Source organism: Stegostoma tigrinum, chromosome 29 (genome assembly GCF_030684315.1).
Source record: "Stegostoma tigrinum isolate sSteTig4 chromosome 29, sSteTig4.hap1, whole genome shotgun sequence".
Lineage (NCBI taxonomy): Eukaryota > Metazoa > Chordata > Chondrichthyes > Orectolobiformes > Stegostomatidae > Stegostoma > Stegostoma tigrinum.
Genome location: NC_081382.1, coordinates 18,799,619 through 18,823,406, shown reverse-complemented (window position 1 = coordinate 18,823,406; position 23,788 = coordinate 18,799,619). Strand labels below are relative to the sequence as shown.

The 23,788-nt window shown below is 39.7% G+C and overlaps 1 protein-coding gene across 2 annotated transcripts in view; it reads left to right on the top strand.

Annotated features, from left to right (window-relative positions):
- niban2a (niban apoptosis regulator 2a) overlaps positions 1-15,981 on the top strand; it is a 186,377-nt gene extending 170,396 nt beyond the window's left edge. For both annotated transcript variants that reach the window (XM_048559120.2, XM_059638144.1), the window contains 6 exons: positions 1,624-1,811; positions 4,989-5,150; positions 7,127-7,243; positions 9,683-9,790; positions 10,704-10,815; positions 12,946-15,981. In XM_048559120.2, coding sequence (XP_048415077.2) covers positions 1,624-1,811; positions 4,989-5,150; positions 7,127-7,243; positions 9,683-9,790; positions 10,704-10,815; positions 12,946-13,694 — 1,436 coding nt within the window. In that variant the 3' untranslated portion in view covers positions 13,695-15,981. The remainder of the gene's footprint in view (positions 1-1,623; positions 1,812-4,988; positions 5,151-7,126; positions 7,244-9,682; positions 9,791-10,703; positions 10,816-12,945) is intronic.
- The last annotated feature ends 7,807 nt before the right edge of the window (positions 15,982-23,788 follow it).

The window sequence follows — 23,788 nt, the reverse complement described above, 5'->3', positions numbered from 1 at the left end:
TTTCTAAAATTGCCGCGTTCATCTCCAATCCTATCTCCCTTAATTTTGCTGGCTACGTCCAGTGGAACAAAACTGCCGAATGCTACCTGGACCAAGCTTGTTCCATATTGCATTGTCCTTGTGCCATTTTCACTTTTTTCCCCACAATGTCTTTCTACTTACAGGTACTCCAGTATTGCTATTCTTTTGCTTTCCTCTTGCTTTTCCTTGTTTAATCTTTCTCCCCCTACCCCACTTCCCTATCACTAATCAGTGATTAGGGCAAGAATGCACGAATTTGAAAAAGATGTGTCCTGTTTGGTCTCTGTCTTTTTCTAATTGCATGTAGCAAATTTCTTTATTCGTTGTCTATCCTCTGCACTTCATTTGTTACTTCTAATGCCTTGCTGATCCTTCCTGTTCTTTTCCAGCCCACATTTCCATGCTAATTAGCAAGTGGTTTCCTCCCTAGTCTGCAAAGTCTAAGTCCATCATCCATAGCGAGCAACGCTCCAAAACAAGCCCATTTTGATTTTGTTTCTTTAGTGTTTTATTTAGCATTTGTGTCATCTTTCTAAATACAGCCTCATCTGTCATTTTCCCTTATCCGTCTACTAGCACCTTTTAGTTCTGTTCCTTTGATGAATGCATGACTCTTTTGGGACTTTCTATTCAGTTGTATATTATTTTGGTTTTGTCAATGTTCATTTTCATTCAGAAGCTCATGCCTGCTGTTGATGGCCCATATACAAGTTCTTGTATCAAACACAGAAGGAAGTTTACATGTATTTTCATTTGAAAATCTAATTGATACTTAATTCCACCATCTTGTTTCAGTGTTTACAAACATCCCTTTCCTCAGAACCTATGATCAGACATTGAAGAGGACTGGTGATAAAACAACATGCTTGATGAACTTCTCTTCTAGTTCCATAGGGTGTTGACTCCATGTTGGCTGCTCTGTGTTCCTGTTTGTTCCCTGTGCAGCTTTCTTGAGCCTCTATCTCCCTGGTTCCCCCCAATGTCTTGTATTAGTTTCAACACCATTATCCAGTTAACACACATTGATGTTTTGTAGATTCTGAAAAACTAAGCGGCAGAGTGACTCGGTGGTTAGCACTGCCACCTCACAGCACCAGAGGCCCGAGTTCAATTCCACACTCGGGCGACTGTCTATGTGGAGATTGCACATTCTCCCTGTGTCTGTGTGGCTTTCCTCCTGGTGCTGCAGCTTCCTCCCACAGTCCAAAAATATTAGGGCTAGGTGGATTGGCCGTGCTAAATTGACACTAGTGTCCAGGGATAGTCAGGCTAAATGGATTAACCATGGGAAATGCAGAGTTACAGGGATAAGGTGAGGGAGTGGATCTGGGTGGGATGACACTTGGGAGGGTCAGTGCAGATGCAATGGGCCAAATGGCCTGCTTCTGCACTGTAAGAGCTCTAAATGTATAATTCTTTCCCAAATAGTAAACGGCATCAACTTATTCATTTTATGTTGGCTGTCACTGTTCCTCCCTGGAATCCAAACTGATACTTCTAATCTGTAGGAACTACTTGTGTTTTTTTTTGCTTCTTACATTTCTGTATTTTAACATCACTTGACCCAAGTTCATGCTAACTTGCTTTCTTTTCCTGGTTTAGTTTACGTAATGCCTAAAGCTGAAGCTTGTGTTCGAAATCACGTCCAGCCTTACATCTCGTCCATCCTTGATGCTTTGATGGGCCCGGTCAGCAGGGGCTTTGCTGAAGTCAGAGACCTGTTTTTCAAGGAGATTGTCGAAATGAATAAGAATGTTCTAAACGAAGGAGGCCAGCACAAGCTGGGAGAGGTAAGACATTCTAACACTGCACTGTGCACTGAAGCAGGATTTGCTGATTTGTTGCAAGTTAAAGCTTGAGGAAAAGGGGTTGGAAGAAAATGAAGTCCTAACACTGACCTCTGAGCTACTGTCAGGTTGTTGAATACTCCAGTTCCTTCAAGATGTTGACTTGAGTTAAGCAGTTAGTTTTGAATTTTGAAGATCACAATTACAAGTTTCAACCCTTAGTCTAACATTCACTCTTACCCTCTTAGATCTGAGTATTTTACCCTTGATAAGGTTTAAGAAAGAAGCTAGAGCAACTAATTGTTAGAGAACTTATTTTGCTGTAACATGACTTGCCTAATGGGACTGGCATGTGTGAACTAGATCTTGGATGTCACCATGTAGCCCAGAGTGCGGACACTGCCAAGCTCTCCATTGCTTGGCCTCTGTGACCACACGTCTCTAAATTCAATCTACAGATACATGTAACTCAGGATCCTTAATTTAAATGGCTTTTTGAAAATACATACAAACCACATCCACTGAATTCTTTGCTATCTTCTACTGGGGTTTGAGAGAATGCTATCAGAATTCTCAAGAGTGGCTTGGGATAATTAACTTCTTACTCCAAGCACCTCGTATTTTTTGTGTTGTCTGGTGCTATAAAAAATAATGGAACTTAGTTGCTGATGAGCTTCAAATGTGCATTTTAACGCACTTCATTTGTTTGACTAGGGAAGAAAGCAGGATCCCCACTGCCTGGCACTAGCACTTTTGGGGCCCCCTGTTTTCAAATTTGACATGTGAGATGAGAATAGATTGAACCCTCTAGCTTACCAAGACTGAAGAAACCTCACTGGCGAAAAAGTACTAGATTTATCCCTGTCTCCGAAAGGGAAACATCACTGAGCCCCCAACATAATTTTATTCGTCCCCAAAACTTTGAGGAGTTATATTCACAGATTCCGTTTTCTTTTCTCTTCTGGATTTTGCTTTCCACCTGAAGATGCTTGAGTTATTGAGTGCCCAGTGATTTTTTTTTTGTTTTTTTGCTTCCCTTTCTACAATAGAGCAACTTCTTTGACCTCCTTTCTCAGTAACAAACTGTAACAATTCTAGTGGTTCTATAAACCTGGTGTTCACCACCTTGATTGAAGCCAAGGCACTAAGTATACTGGGATTGCTCGCTCTTCACTTTTTGCTATAAAACCAGCTACCTGCTTGTTAGAAAAGTCTGTTCCTTGACTAAAGGCAAAATTCTGCAGTCTTGAGATTGAAATAAAGCGAGATGGTGTCTTGAATTGGCAAACTATCAGAAGGTCAGGGTAATACTTGCAATCTGAGAGAAGCCATCCTGTAAAGCCCTCATGCAGTGTCTCATGGTAGTGAAGACAGCATTATTAGCAGTAAACATTGTAGACCAGATTGGAAGAAAATTCAAATAGTGTGTGTTTGGGACCATGGACATTTGAGGTTTAAAAAAAGCAAGTCTTATACCTCCTATAAGTCCACAAGAAGATAGCATGAGAGGTTGGTGAGGTGTTGGAGGTAATCAGAGTGGATTAACATATCATAGAGAAATAGTCCCGATGGAATACTGACAGCAGAGATGATGTATTTGCCGATGGTGTCATAACTGGAGATGACAAAGGACATTTCTTGGAATGTGGAGACTAGTGGTGTGGAAAGTAAGTTCCCATGTTTATGGGAGAGAGGGGTGAGAAAGAAAAATTGATTTTATTTTCCCAGTTCCAAGTAAGAGCTGGGAGCAGCATCAACACAGGCATAATAGACCAAAAAGATGTGGGAACGGCCCCAAATGGGACTTCAGCAAGGAATTGCTGTTGCTCTACAGCAAAAAGAGCCATATGTAGAGCCCAAGATAATAAAATGTGAGGCTGGATGAACACAGCAGGCCAAGCAGCATCTCAGGAGCACAAAAGCTGACGTTTCGGGTCTAGGCCCAAAACGTCAGCTTTTGTGCTCCTGAGATGCTGCTTGGCCTGCTGTGTTCATCCAGCCTCATTTTATTATCTTGGATTCTCCAGCATCTGCAGTTCCCATTATCTCTGATACAATATGTAGAGCCCATTTGGGTACCTATAACTATAGCTTTACTTGAGTGGACACGAGATGAGTTCAAGGGCAGATTATTCACCTGAGAGTAAGCTCAGCCAATTGGAGGATGGTCTTTTCTGGAAATTGGGTGGATTTGTTGAAGGAGGAAGGGGAGGCACTGAGCTCACCCTGGTGAGCATGGAGGTGTAGAGGGATTGGGTGACCATCTTGAAGAGGAGATGGTTGAGACTTGGAAACTGAAATTTGTTACAATGAACTAGGGTGTTGTTTGTAGGTAGGGAGAGACTAGACAAGGAGAAAAATAAGTCGAGATACTTAGTAATTGAGACATAGCTTGTATTTACACTATACCTTCCACAGCCTTAGCATGCCTCAGTTCATTCAAATGGCTGCTTTTTGAATTGTATACAAACGAGTCTCAAACATCAGATAATGACTAGCTCAGTTGGTCTTGGCAATTTTGCTTGACAGTTTAATTTTTCATCTGAGAGACAGTACTGTTTCATACTAATCTATTATCGATTTTCTTTTTTCCCTTTTTTTGCTAACCTTTCCTCTGTTTCCTTTTCATTGTGAGAATGTTCCTTTAACTGTTTCCCTCTGCACTATATTATTCTGGTTTTCATGTGTCTTTTTCAATGGAGGCACAAATTGCAGTTTTATATATCAAATGTAGCCTTTCACAGAAATCCAGCCTTCACATTCCTGCTTTTCCTCACTGGCAAGTACTGAATTTGTACTTGGATTTTAACCTTGCTTACTGCTAATCTGATCTTGCAGCTGCCAAATTCTTTATTCCATTTACTCTGGGATTGGGTTTTAGCTTTTTATTTCTTCCCAGTTGTATGACCTTAAGCCAGGATTCCCAGACTGGGAGAAACAGGAGCTGAAACAGAGGGGTTGAACGACAATATGAGAAACGAGAGCACGAGAAACAGAGTGTATCTTCCACAGGATCAATATTTAGGTTTGCAAAGATGTAATTTGAAATAAAAACAAAATACTGCAATAGACTAAGCTTATTATTGGTAAAAGGCTGCATTTTCTGATAAGCAGCAGACAATAAGGCTAAAGTAACAAAACGGAAGGAGTATTTGACTGCAATTATGTTGTGATCTCTAGTACATGGAAAAACTGAGTGTGCTGCCATATCACCCAGTGAAGATGCAAAGCTGCTACGAGCATCTAGAGCAGCTGCAGCCACAGCTGCAGGGCCTTCAGCAACGCTTTGATCTCTCCAGCCCAGCAGTATTTGTCCAGCGTGGTCAGATCCTGATGAGAGAGGTAAGCTTTAGCAATCTGTTCGGTTAATTGTTAATGACTGTCAGCAAAGAGATGCAAAAGGGCGTGACATTTTCATGCAGAGGGTGAGCATGTATGAAACAAGCTGTCAGATAGTGGTGGACGCTGGTACAGTTACAACATTTAAAAGCCATCTGGACATGGACGTGAATACGAAGGGTTTAGAGGGATGTGGGCCAAATGCTGGCAAATGGCACTAGGTCAGATTGGGATGTTTGGTCGGTGTGGATAAGTTTCACTGAAGGGTCTGTTTCCATGCTATATGACTGTTTAATTGTGCTATCCAAATCTGAAATTTTGAAGTACAGGCATTGCATCCTGCATGACTATCTTTATCAAAGGAAATGTATTCTAGAACATAGAACAGTACAGCACCGAACAGGCCCTTCAGCCCACAATGTTGTGCCGACTACAAGACTTGTCTGATTCCCTTCCAAATTTGGTGGGCTAGCTTGTAATGGTTAATGAAAATAAAATAATCCAAGACAACAAACCTAAATGTTTACAGAAAATTTGAGTGACAAAATGATGTCCTTTCAAATATGCCTACTAAACATTCATAAGTGAGTTCACAAGTCATGATGTGGAAAGCAACGTGTGCCTTCGGCTGAAGGAACTGTACTTCAAGTTTCAGAGATAGTAGGAACTGCAGATGCTAGAGAATCTGAGATAACAAGGTGTAGAGCTGGATAAACACAGCAGGCCAAGTAGCATCAGAGGAGCAGGAAGGCTGATGTTTCCGGCCAAGACCCCCCTTCAGAAAATGAAAATTTTCTGAAGGGTCTAGGCCTGAAACGTCAGCCTTCCTGCTCCTCTGATGATGTTTGGCCTGCAGTGATCATCCAGCTCTACACCTTGTTATATTTGAAGTTTGATTGTTGAAGGTATGCTCATCACACTTTTCCTTTCATCCGTTCGGCTAATTCATCGGCCGATTAGTCTTTTATCAGATGAACTGGTGTCTCTATTTACGTTGTCTCTTTGGAATTCGTTCAGTGCATCCTACTTTCTGTTTGCGTTTACTACAACAACAACTACTTCCACCGGCACTGTACCACTATAAGAAATATCATGAGGTGAGTCAGGAAGGCATTATAAAACAAAATGTGGCAGGAAGTCATGTATGTGTACATTTGAGCCAGCCGAAAGATGTGGAAGGTTTTTCCATAGTGTCTGAAACAGGTGAGACAGACAGGCTGAAAGGTTTGGCAGGGAGTTCCAGAGCTTGGGGGCTGGGTCAAAGACATCAGAGATGAAGTGATTAAAGTCTAGGATATACAAAGATGACACTGGTGCAGATATCAGTGTTATCTGAGATGTTAGAGGTGGAGCAGGGGAAGGCCATGGAGTAATTGGAGAAGAAGGAAGAAATTTTTAAAATTAAGGGAACCAGGGTAGGTCAGCTAGCAAAGAAGTAATAGGTGAAGAGAATTTATTGCATGTTGGCTGAGTTTTGCATTACTTGTCCATGGAGAATGGGATGGAGTGTGTCAATATCGCCAAATCTGACTCAGCTTTGAAAGCAGAGCTACAATGAGGTTGAAGACTAGCAATGTTACAGAATTGGCAGTCTTAGTAACGGTGTGGTCATGATGCTGAAAACTCCATCTTGGGGTCAAATACAACCAGAGTTGCCAATATTCTGGTCTGCCGAGGGAGAGGAGCGGAGTTAGTGACAAAAGAGTAGACTTTGGAGCAAAGACAAAAGATGTTGGCTTCAGTCTTCTAAATATTTAATTTGTTGAACCTTCTGCTCAACCCCAGTCCTCAATGTCAGATGAGCAGTCTGACAATTCACACAGTGGAGAGGTTGTAGGAGATGCTGGTGAGAGAGTACTGGGGATGGTCTGAATACTTGTAGAAATGCATGTGTTTTTGGATGGTATCATTGTGGGCTGTCAATGAGTAATGGGTTGAAGATGTGGAAAATTGTTGTTATTAATATATTCTATTTTCAGCTTTTGGATAATGCAGTGTATACATTTGAGCAACTTCTCCACCAAGATCTTGGTCATTCCCCAGATAAGGAACAATTGTGCAAGACAATTCAACGCATCCAGGAGAGAGTTCTGAAGGTGAGGCTGAAAGCAAACAGGGTTGTTGTGTATATGGAAGTTGCTGATTATCGTTACATCGACACAATGTATGTAACCTGGTAGTGGGGACAAGTGAACACACTGACCCAGAAATTCTCATGCTGGAAATGGTAAAATATCAGGTTTCCATTGTACCTGCAGGAGTTTGTGACAAGATGCAGTTTCACTGAGATTTGAGCCTGTTTGCTCTGACTCCTAAATTTTAGCGAGTGTGGGAAATAGACAGAGTTTGCACCCACCTCACCCTCCTATCAATAGGAAGTTCCCAAGCTTCCCTTGTATTCCATCCTCTCTGTGACCTCAGACTCCCGTTGCAGCACCCCCAGTTGATTTACTACACCAAGGCATTCAGCCAGAAGAGCTTGCATTTGAATACTCCATCTAAATCAGTGAGATGACTCTGAAGTTTCACTTTCTTCATCTCGAAAGGCAGTGTCTCCAGAAGCTTGAGACTTTCACAGCCTTTAACTATGGTAGTGATACCTTAGATGATGTGGTTTTGAGTAACTGTGCCTGCTCCAACCTTTTTGGGCTAAATGCTGCTGGTGTCCTATGACTGCCCTAGTCATTTGTATTTGATTCCATCCCCGAGATTCGGGAAGAGATTCCGACCTCAGGCAGGTGCACAGGCATTCTGCTGAGTTCCATTCTACGTCAAAACTGCATCCCGGGAATTTGAGGGGAATCATCTTTACAAGATAAGAGGCTTTTGCTTTTGCTGTTTGCATCACCTCCATAAATGCAAAATTTATATATCTTAGATTCAGTAGCTAAAGGAAATGCTCAGTTTCCTACTATAATGACTTTCCAGTAAGAGCAGCATATCTCTGAAAGGTTGCTGAATTCATAATGCTGTTCCATGTTGTTACACATTGGTTTAGGTACATTATTTAATCCAATTGGGTTACCCAGTTTTTCATACAGAAGACTTGTTAAGATGATTGGGCTCTTAAGTACTAGCAAGACTTTTTTAAGCTAAAATGCCCAAACATCCACCAGCTAATGTGGTTCAATTGCGTCAAGATGCTTGTTGGTTTGATTCATGGCAAAAGGCCGACATTCAGGCATTCAAAGTGAGTTTGGTAAATGTGAGTGATAAGTCAAACTCCTGCAGTTTTAATTATGCTGACTTGGCTCAATGGAACTTTAGTCAGTTTGCATTAAATTGAACCAGTTATGCTAACTTGAACTCGTTCATGTATTTCTTAAAGTTCTCCTGCAGCTTCAATTATGTAAATTATGCACTTAAACTTTTTTTTGTCTTGTGGCACGTGATTTTTAGTTTTTGTCAATTTAGGACATAATTGTTATAAACAGATCCTAGTAGCTGAAAGGTAAATTTGTTTTTGAGCAACTTTATGTGGAGCTCTGCAGTATCTGTGTGGGAATCTCACTGCAAATTAATGGGACTTGATGAGAGAGACACTTTGCAAACTCTAGAAATTTAAAGCTGTCCGATAAAACTCTTCATTTGGATTTCAATAAAAAAAGTAAACTTCTTGTTAATGGCCAGCTTTGGGAGTGACTCCTGTTGTCTGGCACACGATCTCATTTCCTCCAATCAGCATAGCTTTTACTAATTAGCTGCAATCACACTTCTTGAAAAAGGATTGCATGAAAATGACTAATTTTTGATTTGTTCATAGGTGAACATTGGAATTACTTTCATGAAACTGACCATTGGTTTTATTTCATTGTGTACAATGTGCTGGAAGTACTTAAGAGGTCTGGCAGCAGCTTCTGAGGAGATAAATTCTGGTGACAAGCCATTGTCAACTTAAAACATTAACCGTATTTCTCACTCCTCAGATGCTGCCAAACTACAGTGCATTTTAATTTCAGATTTCCAGTACCTGCAGTAAATAGGTGTCATTTTTGTGTATACTGACTGATTATTTTTTTCTCAGCAAGATATCGTTGAAAATTTTGTTTGAAACAGGCAACTTGTTAGCCTGCTTTCTTCGTTCACTGACCACTTTGGCTAGCACTCGAGTCAAGTTTCATAGTTTGCAAGCTTAGACAACTTGTAAAGCAACCAATATTCTCCTGCTGAAGGATACGTTTATAGTCATGACACACTAAAATAAGCCTTGCGTTTCGATCCTGAATATTCGAGTGATAACCTTCTCACCATTGCTTTGAGATTACAAATTTTAATGTGAGGTGGTGACAGTGTTGGAGTGGGCAGACTTGATTAATGTTTAGTCGCATTATAGTCTCCTGACCACTAGAAATCTCAAGCAGAAATAAGTTGCAAGCTTGATTAATGGGCAATTCAGCACAGCATTATAGAAGTATTAAAAAAAATTCAGACTTCATGACCAGCACTCCTGCAGCTGTGTTTCAATCTTTTAAAGTATGAATGTGATTTTGCTGGCCTCAATAAAATCATTATTCAAACTTTATATTTTCATCCAGAAATATGATTACGACAGCAGCACTGTCAGGAAGAAGTTTTTCCGAGAAGCACTGCTCCAGATTACTATTCCATATATGTTAAAGAAGCTCTCATCATCTGTCAACACGGTGAGCTTTTGCGTTTTCTTTGTAAAACTACAATGTTCCATTGTTCCGAAGTGATGCATCAGACCCCAATAAAAGAGTAATATGTGAATCTGTTGAAACAATGATAGTGAGGGCCTCTTGCTCCCATCGAACTTTTGGCAAATTCACATTTTTTTCACTGCAGCAATATTCTTGTAATAACACATGTTACTCCTATCATTCTAGGGAAAACTTTACAATGTGCTGACAGGCCATGTTATAATGAAAGTTTATTTCCATTCAGATCAATCCTAAGCAAACTGCATCCAATAAGAAGTTAAATGTATCACATGGTTAAGTGCGATGCTTATTGCAATCTTTCCCTGTTTTTGAAACAAAAAAATCCAAGCTCTGCGTGGCATAATGGCATGGTGGCTCAGTGGTCAGCACTGTTGCCTCATGGCACGGGGACCCGAGTTCAATTCCAGCCTTGGGTGACTGTGCAAGCTCCACGCAGACATTCTCCCAGGTCTTCATTGGTTTTCCTCCCAGATGCTCAGGTTTCCTGCTACAGCCCAAAGATGTGCAGATAAGGTGGATTGGCCATGGGAAATGCAGAGTTACAGGGATAAGATAGGTCTGAGTCGGGTGGTCTTTGGAGGATCAGTGTGACTGAATGGGCCGAGTAGCTGCTTCCATGCTGTAGGGATTCTGATTCTAAATTCTCCTTGGATAATTTGCTTTGTTTCGTGAATGTTCAAACCCAGGAAGACTTCAAATTCATTTGCTTATAAACATAAGTTACCCTGAGAAGAATTTAATTTGTTTTAACAATAATTATGCATGTAAGTCTAAAGCAGACTGATGACTCTATGACAATCTTGCTTAAGGTCCAACTGAAAGTTTTTCCACCCTTAGCCTTAGAGAGTGACTGATTTTTAATCCCATTCCACAGGGTCTACCTAAATTTCAAGAATACATCTTCGAAGACTTCTCCAAGTTTATCCTGGTAGATAATATTTTTGAAGAAGTGGTTCTCCAATCTGTTTCAAAAGACATAATGTTAGGTAAGATTATTTTTGCAATGTGAAAAAAAATGTTGAGGTAATAGTTTTATTAGTTTGTATAAGATGATGCGCCTGAAAATTGAGATAATTTAAGAAAATAGAGCTTTAAAGTGTGGTGCACATTAATGTCAACTGACTCCAGAAATAAAAGTGTGGTTTTCTCATTTATTATGCTATCAAACAATATGGGGAAATGGCCACCAGCTGTAGGAGAAGTTACATCTTTCCTTGATTTATATTCGTAATATCCCCCTGTGGCTTTATTGCAGGTCAGAATATAAATATGCAGCTCATTCATTAGAATTTTCTAGTAGCGCAGATCTCCTGTGCTGCTTCCTTGCTGAAGGCATTTTTTGAGACCATGTGTCCCAAACTAACTAAAATAATATCACCAACTGTATGTGTACCAAAAGTTTGGAAAAGAGGAGAATTGGCTATGAAGAATTGTAGGTTAATTCCTCAAAAACACTGTTGTAATTGTGAAGCAGCTAACGTCAACAAAATAACTAGCAACCTTGCCTAACAATTTTCTATCTGGGTGTGTCAAATTTAGTATGGTTCCCTTAAATAATACACAAATGAGGATTCCTAGTTAGAATTCACTGGTAAATATGGATCTGAAAATAGGCTTGCATCATAATTTAGAAGAGTTTAAAAGGTAGTGCGCTTGAGAAGGTATAATGGGGAGTGGACTAGTTCACCCAGATTATGTCAACACACTTCATAAGAGTATTTAATCCTAATTATTTAGTTTTTTACTATTTTAGATTTTGTTAGTCTTTCAGAATGTACAATCTATTTGCTGGATGTGATGATTGTGTGCAAGGCAATTCAAATAATGTCTTATTCCATGCAATTTCATTGAGAAGACCTTGGATGGCTTTATTTCTACTCCTCCTACCACTATGCAATATGCCCTCTGAATGCAGGATGCTTCCATGTTGCACTTTTTAATGCATTTGGAATGGTCTGTTGCCTACTCATGAGACAAAGTAGCTGGCCTCTGTTTCCTCCAACAAGACAGAAACAAGATCAGATCTAGGAGCCCAATAACTACTAGTTCTCCACACAGAATAATCCAGTACCAATACCAAATCCAAATCCTCCCCACCCTCTCTCAATATGATTAATTGAAAGACCTTTGCCCAGCAAAGTACTTGGGACTTATTATCATTCGGATTATTTTGCATCACTGGTTTATTGATGCTCTGAACTTCAAAATTCAAGTTACTGCACGTATCAATCCGTATAAATTCAGTTTCACTGCTAAGGGAATTTGTCACACCAAGGTTTGATTACTGTTAGATGTTTTTCCTTTTTAAATTATAGGTGTAGTCGCTGTACCAAGGTGGTTGTGTCACTTAATTTGGAAAAACTGCTCAAATGTTTTGGAATCGGCCAGTTTAAAAAAGCATTGCAATAATGTTGACTTTTTTTATCAGAACTGCTTTTGTACAAAATGTTTCCACAGTGTTCAGTGTTATAACATTCTTCACAACCAGTGAGACACATTTTTGAAGTTCAGTTGGCATTGTGATGTAGTGAAAGACAATCAATTTTTGTGTAGCAAGGTCCCCCAAAAAGCCATGGGATAAGCGTCTGGCTTAGAATTAACCATTTGTGGTTTTACACTGCAATTCATGTTCTGACGCAGATGTGAAACTATTCAGTGAAGTATTCTTACTCCGTGCCCAATTTTATTTTGTAGATATAATTACATAAAGCATTGTTTATTTGAGTGCCGTCTGAGCTATAAACAAAACTGTAGCCTATATAGATCTGTATCACGGCAACAACTACGCTTTGGTGCAGAGCAGTCACCTATAAAGGTTTTAGCTACTGTAAGAATTAGATATTGAACATTAGCGATGAAACAGACTGTTTCGCTCGCAAGCATGGAATGTCTTAAATATCACACATCACAAGCGAATTGCACAAATCCTGTGTGAAAGTCCTATATTTATTGTCTTGCAACCAATAATCTCGGCAGGCTACAAAACAAAATTGTTTTTGCATACATCACTTTCTGCAGGAGAGTATTAAATTGTATGTTGCTTAATAAATTGATCAGCCTAAGACGGGTTCCTTTGATACTAGTGGTAAATGTTATAATGTTTATTTTGACTTCAGCTGTGAAAGAAGCAGCCGTTCAAAGAAAGCATAACCTCTTTAGAGACAGCATAGTGTTGTCCAACAGCGATCCCAACCTCTTCCTCCTTGAAGAGCAACCTATAAACTGGAACAATGAGTTTGGCAGCCAAGAAAGTGGCAGCCCTGCCGATGCTAATGATAAACGAAAAAGGATGAAGCAAGTAGTGTCAATGATTCAAGATGATGGCGTTTCCCATCTCGAGGAAGTTGAAGTTATGGATGACCTCAAGGAAGTATCTGACGAGGAACAAGTTGGAAATGATGACTCAGAATCTTGCAGCCCAGTCAAATCCCCTGATAGTGTGAAGGAGATTCGTGACCTGCTGACAATAACTAAAATCGAAACAACTGAAGCGCCTGCACCGGCAGATAGTTCATTGAGCAATGGAGCTGTTTGTAAGAATGCAAATGCAGTTGAGAGAAACCCTTCTGAAGAAACCCATGCAAAGTTGCTCCAAGAACAGCAACAGGCATCAATACCATCCACTGGTGGGGAGAGTGACCTCCAATCTTCCACTGAGAAAACAGAAGCCAGCTGCAGTTCTACAGTCAGCTGTCCAGAAAATGCCTTGCATGAAGAAAAGGAGTCGCACCCAGAGAAAGTGACTCTTTGCCAACAAGATTCTAACGACAAAGAAACAGGAGAGGAGATTTCTTCAAAGATCACTGAAACAGCAGAAGACTCACATGAGGCACATAAAGTACAAGAAACAGAATCTGAATCTTAATTGCTGGAGAATACGTTCGTCTGCGATCAGTACTGAGGCTCCAAAAGGACTTTTTGTGTGGCTTGTAGCCTTGAATGCAGTGGTGATACAATGGCCCTGAAATTCAATCAGAATTGAACTGGTCCCTCACCATAAAACGAGAGACCAGCAGAAGGCCTGCAGAATTTCAGGGCCACTGAGTTTTCTTCTGTTCATTCTAACATTTTAGAAATTCTTCAGTGAAATATCTAATTGGCATACAGTACATCTTGAATTGTTGTCTTTCTGTTCTGCATTGAACGTCACTATAATATGTCCTGCTTATTGTCTATTCTTTTTGTTATCCATGGTAGTTTCATTTTCTGGTGCTTGAAGCATGTTTAATAGATCTAATTGGTTTGAGCTGATTTATTCGCCTGTTTAATTCCCGTTTTGGTTTATTATATGTAAGCCTGCATTTTTGCATCAATATGGTTTGTCATCTTCTAGTTATGGTTAGTTGTCACACTCAAACGTGCAACAGGATCAGATGCCCCTTTTGTGCTCAGCCACTGTGGCAGAATTGTGGCTTGCTCACTTCATGATGACATCCTTAGAAAATAATTCCTTTTGATCGAATTGAGAATGTTACTTCACATCAGGATCACAGTTATTGCCAGTTAGTATGCCAAACTAAGGTATTACACTTTTCTACAATGCATGAAACGCAAGATATTTTGTTACTGGTAAATGTTCTTATTTGAATATTTTTGAGAATTGCTACTACTTTTGTTTGTTGTATTTAAATGGCACCATTAAATCACAAAGAATAAGTAACATCGACATTATGATCTCTAGTAGCTATTTAAGAGAAATGTTGTAAGCCCACATGCACCTTTCTGGAATATGATTCTGAAACCCTACCTATAATCGAGAATTAGGTGCGATTAATGGTGTTTTGTGCCATAGATTGTTCAGCAGTAACCTGTATAGAAATATTGGCTGCCATGTTGACAGTCAGTAGTTCTGACATACAACATTGACTGACTAATGATTAAATAAGCCTTGTTCATTGTTTTTGTTGACATATCTGCCTAAAGTACTGCTAAAGATTAATTATAATGGTTGCGATATTATAGAGCTATTGAATGATGAATGGAAAAGTGAATTATCATAAACGATGGCAAGAATCTCTCAGATGCATTTTTGTTTACAGGCAGAATCTCTAGTTGTATCTCTCCAGAGCAGATTGGCAGGTGTGTTCCAGCATTCTCAAACATCCTGGAGGCTAAATTTTGCTGGTTACAGGATTGTTTACTATTATTTAAAGCAAGATGGAGAATAGGATGCAAGTTCCTAATAATATTGTATGGTTGAAGGACAAATTGTCACAAACCTGCCAACACAGAGCGCTCAAGTATGCAGTCATATTTAATGAACTGTTAGACAGTTTGTTAATGTTAACATGGATAATTCCTTAACAGAACCTGTCGACTGCTGGAAAAAAAAGTGGCATACTGCGGAAGGCTCGTTTCTCCTGCATGTACCAAGGCTGAAGCAAGCATACCAAGTTTCAAGGGGGGGAAACAGTTTATTTCTCATGAAATATAAATTGATTTCCTTTTGAAATTTGATATTCCTGCATCTGCCCTGAAGGGTACAAGATGAAAAGCTTGACATTGTGTCACTTGTAGCAATATTTAGGCTAATATGGAGTTAATAATTATGGAGTATGGTTTCTGTTGGTGAAAGGAGTCCAAATTGTTTTTTTTAAAACACCATTCTGCTAATTCTTTGCCGTGATTTTAGGCCAAATATTCCATGACCTGCTCGTTAAGAAAAAACTTCCTTTTATTTAAGAGATTTTATTTCATATTATTAGCATAAATGCTTATTTAACTATTAAGTATTGCTGGAATATCCTTGGGATGAGCAGTTGAAGCTTCTTGGCATGACCTTTAGTTTGACACTAAATGGGCTTTTCCATTGTATCATAGTTATGATTAAATGCTTTTGCTGACTGAACAGGGAAGGAAAAAAAAATGAATTTAAACAATAAATGTTCTTTTTAATTTTATTAAAAAGCATAATATGTACAGGCTTGTGTACATCAGCACTGTTCTGTAAAGTCTCAGTTACAGGCAGTTTGCTATGTAACACCTTTTTTTGCTCTCTCTATTGCTGCTTAAAACTTGATGGTTTTACAATGCTACCAGTGATCATGTTACCTTCTTCCATTGAGTTGTGGGTTCCTATAAGTGCTCAAAATATTTTATTATGCTGCCTTTTTGCAAAATATACATTTAATAAAGTTTTCATCAGGATCAAACTACCTTTTTGTGTGTATGTTTTGTTAAACATCATATTTTTTTCCAGTCTCCATCTGCTATAAGCAGAGGAAAAAGGTTTGGAGTCCGCCAGTGCTTTAGACTACTTTGATTCATTTGGAGAAGGAGGAAGAAAACTCAATGGTATTCACCTCAGGACCTGGGATCCATGAAGATCATTCCTTAAAGAAAAAAACTTCAGTTATCACTGTACCTTACAACCATTGAGCAGTCCAAAATGTTTAACCATCTTGGAAATGCTTTTAGAAGTGTGTTCCCTAATGTAGACAATCTAGCAGCTAATTTGCACAAAGCAAGTTTTCCGCAAGTGACAATTTGATAATGACACAGTTGTATTTGTTTCATGATTGAAGAATAGATATTGGCCAGGACACCAGGAGTAATTCCTGTTCTCCACTTTGAAGTACTGCCATGAAATATTTTTTACATCACCTGAGCAGACAGATGGGACCTCCTATTTAATACCTCCTCTGAATGGTAGCACCTCTGCTAGTACTGAACTGGAATCTCAGCCTCCATTTTTGTGTGGATCTCTTGTAGCGGACTTGAATCCACAAAATGAGTTGACAGCACAAGTAAAAATTCATGAATATGTCCTGATAGCTACGATAGATGTGGTTGCTGTGGGACCAGGATTGGGAACTCAGCATTCAAGAACAGGCAAGAAGGAAAAGGAGGCGCAATAGTATTGTTAATAAAGTGCAGTGGTGAGTAACATTGTAAGTGCAATAGATTGTGATGTGGAATCAGTTTGAGTAGCAATGAGAAATTGCAAGAGGTAAAAAATCATGGGTGACCATTGTCTATAGTCCGCAGAAAGTTGCCTCACTGTCGGACAAAGAATCAATCAAGAAAAAATGGAGGCAAAAAAGGACACTACAATTCTAATGCGTGATTTAATAGTGCATATTAACTGCACAAATCGCGTGATAAAGGCAACATTAAAGACTGCATCAGGGGTTATTCCTTTAAATTGCACAACTTACCCAGAAATGAAATATTTGAGGTCGTGTTGGGAGGTGGAATTAATAAGAGATTTCAGAGTTAAGGATTCTCTAAGGGGCAGTGACACAACATGGTAGAAGTTCAAGTGATAACACAGCGTGAAGCTGGATGAACACAGCAGGCCAAGCAGCATCAGAGGAGCAGGAAAGTTTGATGTTTCGGGTGGAGAACCTTCTTCAGACTTTCCTGCTCCTCTGCTGCTTGGCCTGCTGTGTTCATCCAGCTTCACAGTGTTTTCTCAGATTCTCCAGCATCAGCAGTTCCTACTATCTCATGGTAGAAGTTCAAATTAAGTTTTTGTGACAGCAACTTGGATCTCAGTCCAGTGACCTCCACTTAAACAAAGGTAATTGCAGAGGTATAAGAAAGTTTTCTAAAATGGGCTAGGAAAATAAACTATGGGAAAGGTGAGTTGATGAGCAGTGGCAGATATTTCTTGCTCAGCAAGAATTTATTCCAGTTTAAAAAAGCGATCAAAGAGAGTATCTAATCAAAAACTAAGGCATGCAAAATGGTGAAAACTGATAGTATGCCAGAGGAAGTGTTTTTTTAAGGAACTAATAGATTATTAATATGCTAATGAAAATTGAGAAAATTGATTATGGAAGTAAATTAGCAAGAAACAAAATCAAGCTGCAAGAGCTTCTGCACCTATATAAAAAGAAAGCAAGCAATTGAAGTGGGTGAAGGACAATTTGGAGATGTGACTGGGGAATTGATAATAAAGAAATGGCATATAATTTATACTAAAACTTTTCAAAAGTCTTTGTCATGGAGACACTAAACATCCCAGAGATACCCAACTAACAAAATGGTGATTTCGGTGATTGCAATGCCAATAAATGCAATTTCTCATCATTTGTAAGCTGTCAACATTATTTGAGGATGATTGGATCTGGGTCACCACCCTGAGGAACTTTGCCAAAATATCATGGGATTGAACTAAATAACCTTTAACAGCAATAATCTTCTGTCATAGGTCCGAATGTAATTAATGAAGAGTTTTCCCCAGTTCTCATTGACTCTGGCTTTGCTGACTTGGTCATGTGCTGTTTTAATGTCAAGAGTAATTACTTTCCCCTCACCTCCAGAGGTCAGCTCTTTTGTCCATGTTAGTCCAAGTCTGACAGGTTCAGGAACTGAATGGCCTTGTCAAACCCAAACCGGATGTCAATTGAGACTGTAAAGATGAGGAAACGATTTGGGAAGAATTGGGAAAAATCACTGAAAGAATTAACTTTTGTTTGTTTTAGAATAAAATTAATTTAATTAAACTGTACACTTTCTTGGACCTCAACCAGTAAGTTGTTGAAAATGAAGCACTGATGCATTTTGGAAGGTCGAATTTGAAAGCTGAGTACAGGATTAAGGATAGGATTCTTGGCAGTGTGGAGGAACAGAGGGATCTTGGTGTGCAGATACATAGATCCCTTAAAATGGCCACCCAAATGGACAGGGTTGTTAAAGCATATGGTGTTTTGGCTTTCATTAGCTGGGGGATTGAGTTTAAGAGTCATGAGATCTTGTTGCAGCTCTATAAAACTTTGGTTACACCGCACTTGGAATACTGCGTCCACTTCTGGTCACCCTATTATAGGAAAGATGTGGATGCTTTGGAGAGGGTTCAGAGGAGGTTTACCAGGATGCTGCCTGGACTGGAGGGCTTATCTTATGGAGAGGTTGACTGAGCTCGGACTCTTTTCATTGGAGAAAAGGAGGAGGAGAGGGGACCTAATTGAGGTATACAAGATAATGAGGCATAGATAGAGTTGATAGTCGGAGACTATATTTCCCAGGGCAGAAATGGCTAACACGAGGGGTCACAGTTTTAAACTGGTTGGAGGAAAGTATAGATGGGATGTCAGAGGTGGGTTCTTTACACAGAGTTGTGAGAGCATGGAATGTGTTGCCAGCAGCAGTTGTGGAAGCAAGGTCATTGGGGACATTTAAGAGACTGGACATGCATATGGTCACAGAAATTTGAGGGTGCATAATGAGGATCAATGGTCGGCACAACATTGTGGGCTGAAGGGCCTGTTCTGTGCTATACCATTCTATGTTCTATGAAGCCATTTTCTGCTATGCTATGCAAGCAGAGCTGATCCTAATTCTATTTACAGGATAGTGAACATTCCTGAAATGGATGAAAGCAAATAGCTCACCAGCCTCTCTCTTTGAAAGGATCAGCTGATCTTTCCTTCCCATAATTACTGATAATTTTGGTTAAATTGGCAAACTTCAATGTTTGCAAAATTTGCTTGTGCTTTTTTTTTCTCTCTACTGCAGGCTTGCTTTAACTGACTTTTTCTGACAGTTTGCTAGGTGTGAATTTGCTATCAATACAATTCTGGACCAAAACTTTCCAATCAAGGGTTTCCCATTTTTCCATAATGTTTCATAGGAACCATTTGGCCTCTTGAGCCTGCTCCACCATTCAACTAGATCATGGCTAATCTTCTACCTCCTCTTAACTGGTTTCTTAGTATGTCTCAATGCCAGCATATTGGGCAAATCCTAGTGTTGTGGGTAAATTATCACAAGTTACCTTTAATTTGGCTACCTATTATTAAGAAATCTCTCATTTGAGTACTGAAACAATGATTTAAAATCCGTTGCACAGAACAACCAAAATAAGACGGACCCTTCATGTAAGCAAGTTAAACCTCTTAATGCAGCCTGACTATTACCCAATGGTGGAATCTGGCCAGGATTCCAACCAGCAAGGTCTCTGGATATGTTCAGGGTTTGATCCTTCCACAACGTTCTCCTTCAAAGTTCTGCCATTGAAATGTTATGGCATTGGGTTCTTAAACAATTTTCTCTTTTAAGTTTGTAGTGTGACATTATTGATTTCAATTGATTACTCTTTTGGAGACCTCAAATCTGTGGCTTGCCACCTTATCAGAAGTAGCTCCCTTGTTCCTTGTTACATTTGGGGTTAGTTATCTGTTTTAAAACCTGCAATTTGCCCCTTTACTTCGGGATATTACTTCAGGTAGTCTTAATTGCTCATTTGGCATGAAGCAGCAAGTAATCAAACAGTAATAATGCCCCGTCTCCTGGGAAACAGCTTGTTCATGTTGTTTCTGCTCTTCTTTCCCAGGGATGTTTAATTCACAAATTGCTTTTAATTCCAACGTAACAGTTTCTCCTTGTCCCTTTCATTTCAAGAAACAATTTATTCCAGAAAGAGTTATCGCTGATTGTTTAGAAATCCATTGTTATTGAAGTTGTGACATTTGTAGTACAATGCTAGATTGACAAAGTTTAGAAAAGTAGCCTTAACTCTACTGTTATTTCCTTTTGATTTTAACTTGGGAAATGCGTTCGGTATGCCTGTGTTATGTTGTTTTCAATTTAGAAATCAGTAGCTTTCTGTCATCATGAAAAAGGCATCAGACTCAATACCTCATTGAAAAATCCCAGTGTGTTGATTTCATTTTGTTTCTCCACTTCCCCATCACCGCCCCAACTCTTCCTCCTAAGCTTTACAGGCAATAAACACTCTTTTTCAATTTAAAATATGCTCACATATTAATTGTGAAGACAGTTAGTATGCTAACATTAAATACATTTTGTCAGCATATTTACTCTTTTTATCACATTTCCTTTGTGGGCAGGGTGAATAACTGGGGTTTAGAGAAGGAGGGCTGAGGGTTCAGGGCATGATGAGCAAAGGTGAGGTCATGCTTGAACTTATCGGTGGCTGCAGAAATATTGTGACAAACTGATGAACGAAGGCCAGATTTTGAGTGATTTTAAACAACATTGGCTTAGTAATATCAAATGATTACAATCTAGATAAGTATTACATTGTGCGCTGAAATACCTATGCATTGAAATTTGGAATAACAAAGGTAGGCTTGTCTCAGCCAGCCATTTTATCAGCTGAACAAACATGACTTAAACAGTAATAGTCTGGCAGAAATTCAAGCTAAGGTGTTTCAGTCATGAGTGGAATGGTGGTCTTTTGGGTGCACGGAGTTCATCCTATTGACTCAGTTCAGTTTTTTTTTTATTTTAAACTCTGCCTTGCCCATCTTTTATTTAAATATTTCCTGCTCTGGTGATTTGCCATTTCCTTTAGGTCGTCAGTGTGACCAAGTTGTCTTTTTGGTTCTTTGAACTTGGCTGAGTTCCAAATAAATGTGGTTACTATGAGGTTTTATCGTAAAATTGTAAGAGATAAGGTTGATCAGCCAATCAAACCTGATCTGCCATTAGTGGTTGTGACTCACCCGAATGTGGCCTTAATTCTGCTTGCTCCCCATAACCTTAGACTCCCTTGCCAATCAAAACTCTGTCCAATCTGGCCTTGAATATAATCAGTTGCCCAGATTCCATTGTTCTCTGTGGAAGATAATTCCAAAGATCAATCACCTTCTGAGTGAAGTGGGTCCTCTTCATCTTCACTTAAATTTAAAATCCCTTATTTTTAAAACTATTGCCCTAGTTTGAGATTCGTCCACAACAGGGAACAACACCACCCACCCACCCACCCACCCCCCCCCCCCCCCCCCCCCCCCCCCGCCCCGCCACCACTCCGCAGCATCTTGCAAAAGTGAAGTATTGTGGACGCTGGAGAAACCCATTGAACTCTCGTGGTATCTGTGGAGACGAAAAGAGTTGGATGTTTTGAAACTGGAGGAGCTGAACATTCATGATATTTATATCTCTAATGAAGGAGTGGGGGAGAAGCAAGAGGAGCAAATGGTGTGGGTTCAAAAGCAAAAGATGAAGTGTTAATAACAGCAGATAAGGAATATAGATGAATAATTAGTGTTAATGGTCATTGTGGAGAGTAGAAAATGGATCAGTTCTGCTGAGCTTCTCTCAGTTTTATATGTTCCACAAAATCATATCAAGTTCTCCTTCTCTCCATTGGAGTCGTAGACAGGATGGTGAAGAAGGCATTTGGCACACTTGCCTTTAATGGTCAGACTATTGAGTATAGGATTTGGGATGTCATGTTGTGGCTGTCCAGGACATTGGTGAGCCCACTTTTTGAACATTGCATTCAATTCTGGTTGTTCTTATAGAACATAGAAAAGTACAGCACAGTACAGGCCCTTCGGCCCACGATGTTGTGTCGTGGAATAATCCTAATCCAAAAATAAAATAACCTAACCCACATTCCCCTCAATTCACTGCTCTCCATGTGCATGTCCAGCAGTCGCTTAAATGTCACTAATGACACTGCTTCCACGACTACCACTGGCAAAGTATTCCATGCGCTCACAACTCTCTTGCCTCTGGGTGAAGAAACTCCCTCTGATGTCTCCTCTATACCTTCCTCATAACACCTTAAAACTATGACCCCTCGTGGCAGTCAATCCTGCCCTGGGAAAAAGTCTCTGGGTATCGACTCTATCCATGCCTCTCATTACCTTGTACACCTCGATCTGGTCACCTCTCTTTCTCCTTCTCTCCAGATTCTTTAAGAAAATTCTTTAAATTTGAGAGGGTGCAGAAAATATTTACAGGGATGTTGCGGGACTGGAGGGTTTGAGTTATGAGGAGAGGCTGAATAGGCTGGGGCTATTTTCCTTGAAGTGTCAGGGGCGCAGTGGTGACCGTTGTAGAAGTTGATAAAATCATGATGGACCCAGATAGGGTGAATAGCCCGGGTCTTTTCCCAGGGGTGTGGGGGAGTCCAAAACTAGAAGGCATAGGTTTAAGGTGAACGGGAAAGATTTTAAAGGACCTGCAAGAATGGAATAAGCTGCCAGAAGAAGTGGTGGAGGTGGGTACAATAACAACATTTAAAAGGTACCTTGATGGGATTATGAATAAGAAGGCTATGTGAATAAGAAGGGTTTAGGCAATGTGGGCCAAATGTTGGCAATTGGGACTGGATCAGATTGGGATGTCTGGTCAGTGTGGACAAGTTAGTTTAAAGGGTCTGTTTTGCATGCTTTGAGTTCAGGTCCAATTTACTCAATCCTTCAAAACATAAACAGTTTAATTCAAAATATCAGATTTGCAAGCATTCTCCGAACTGTTTCCAATGCAAGTCTATCCCTCCAAAGGTAAGGAAACTGGAAACATGTGTGTGTGTGTGTGTGTGTGTGTGTTGTCATCTCACAAATGTACTCTACAGACTTTGCTACTTTTAGATTCCATTCTTCATCTCAACGAAGGCCAGTATGTCACTTGTCTTCCTCGTGCTGTCTTGTCACGCAAAATTTTGGTCATTCAATACAAGGACACCCAAATCCTTCTGTACTGAAACCTGCCACAGTACCTTGCCATTAGATTATTCTTCTTTTCTGTTCTTCCTGCTAATGTGGCTACATTTTACCACATTATACTCCCTATGCCAAATATTTTGCCCATTCAGTAGTGTATTTATTAATCCTGAACCGACTGCGTTGTTCTGCCAATGTGGATTTTTACGTATCTTTAAATTGTCATCAAAATTGTCTTCAGAGAGCCCTTTAACCAAGTCCTTAATACATATTGTAAATAGCTGAAGCCCTAGTACTGACTGTTGTGGCTGGCCACTGCTTACAGTTTAACAATCTAACAATGAGCCATTAATTCCAAATCATCTGTTTCTCGTTAGCCAGTCATTTATCCATGGTAACGTTGTTGTTATCACACCACAGAATTTTATCTCTCGCAGTAACCTTTCACGGGCCACTTTCTCAAATACCTGTTGGAAATCCAATTATACCCTACATCTACCTGTTCCCCTTGTTTGATACGACATCAAAAATCCGTAATAAATTTGTCCAATAATATGTCCCCTTTCCCAGAGCAATGTTGACACTGCCTGACTGT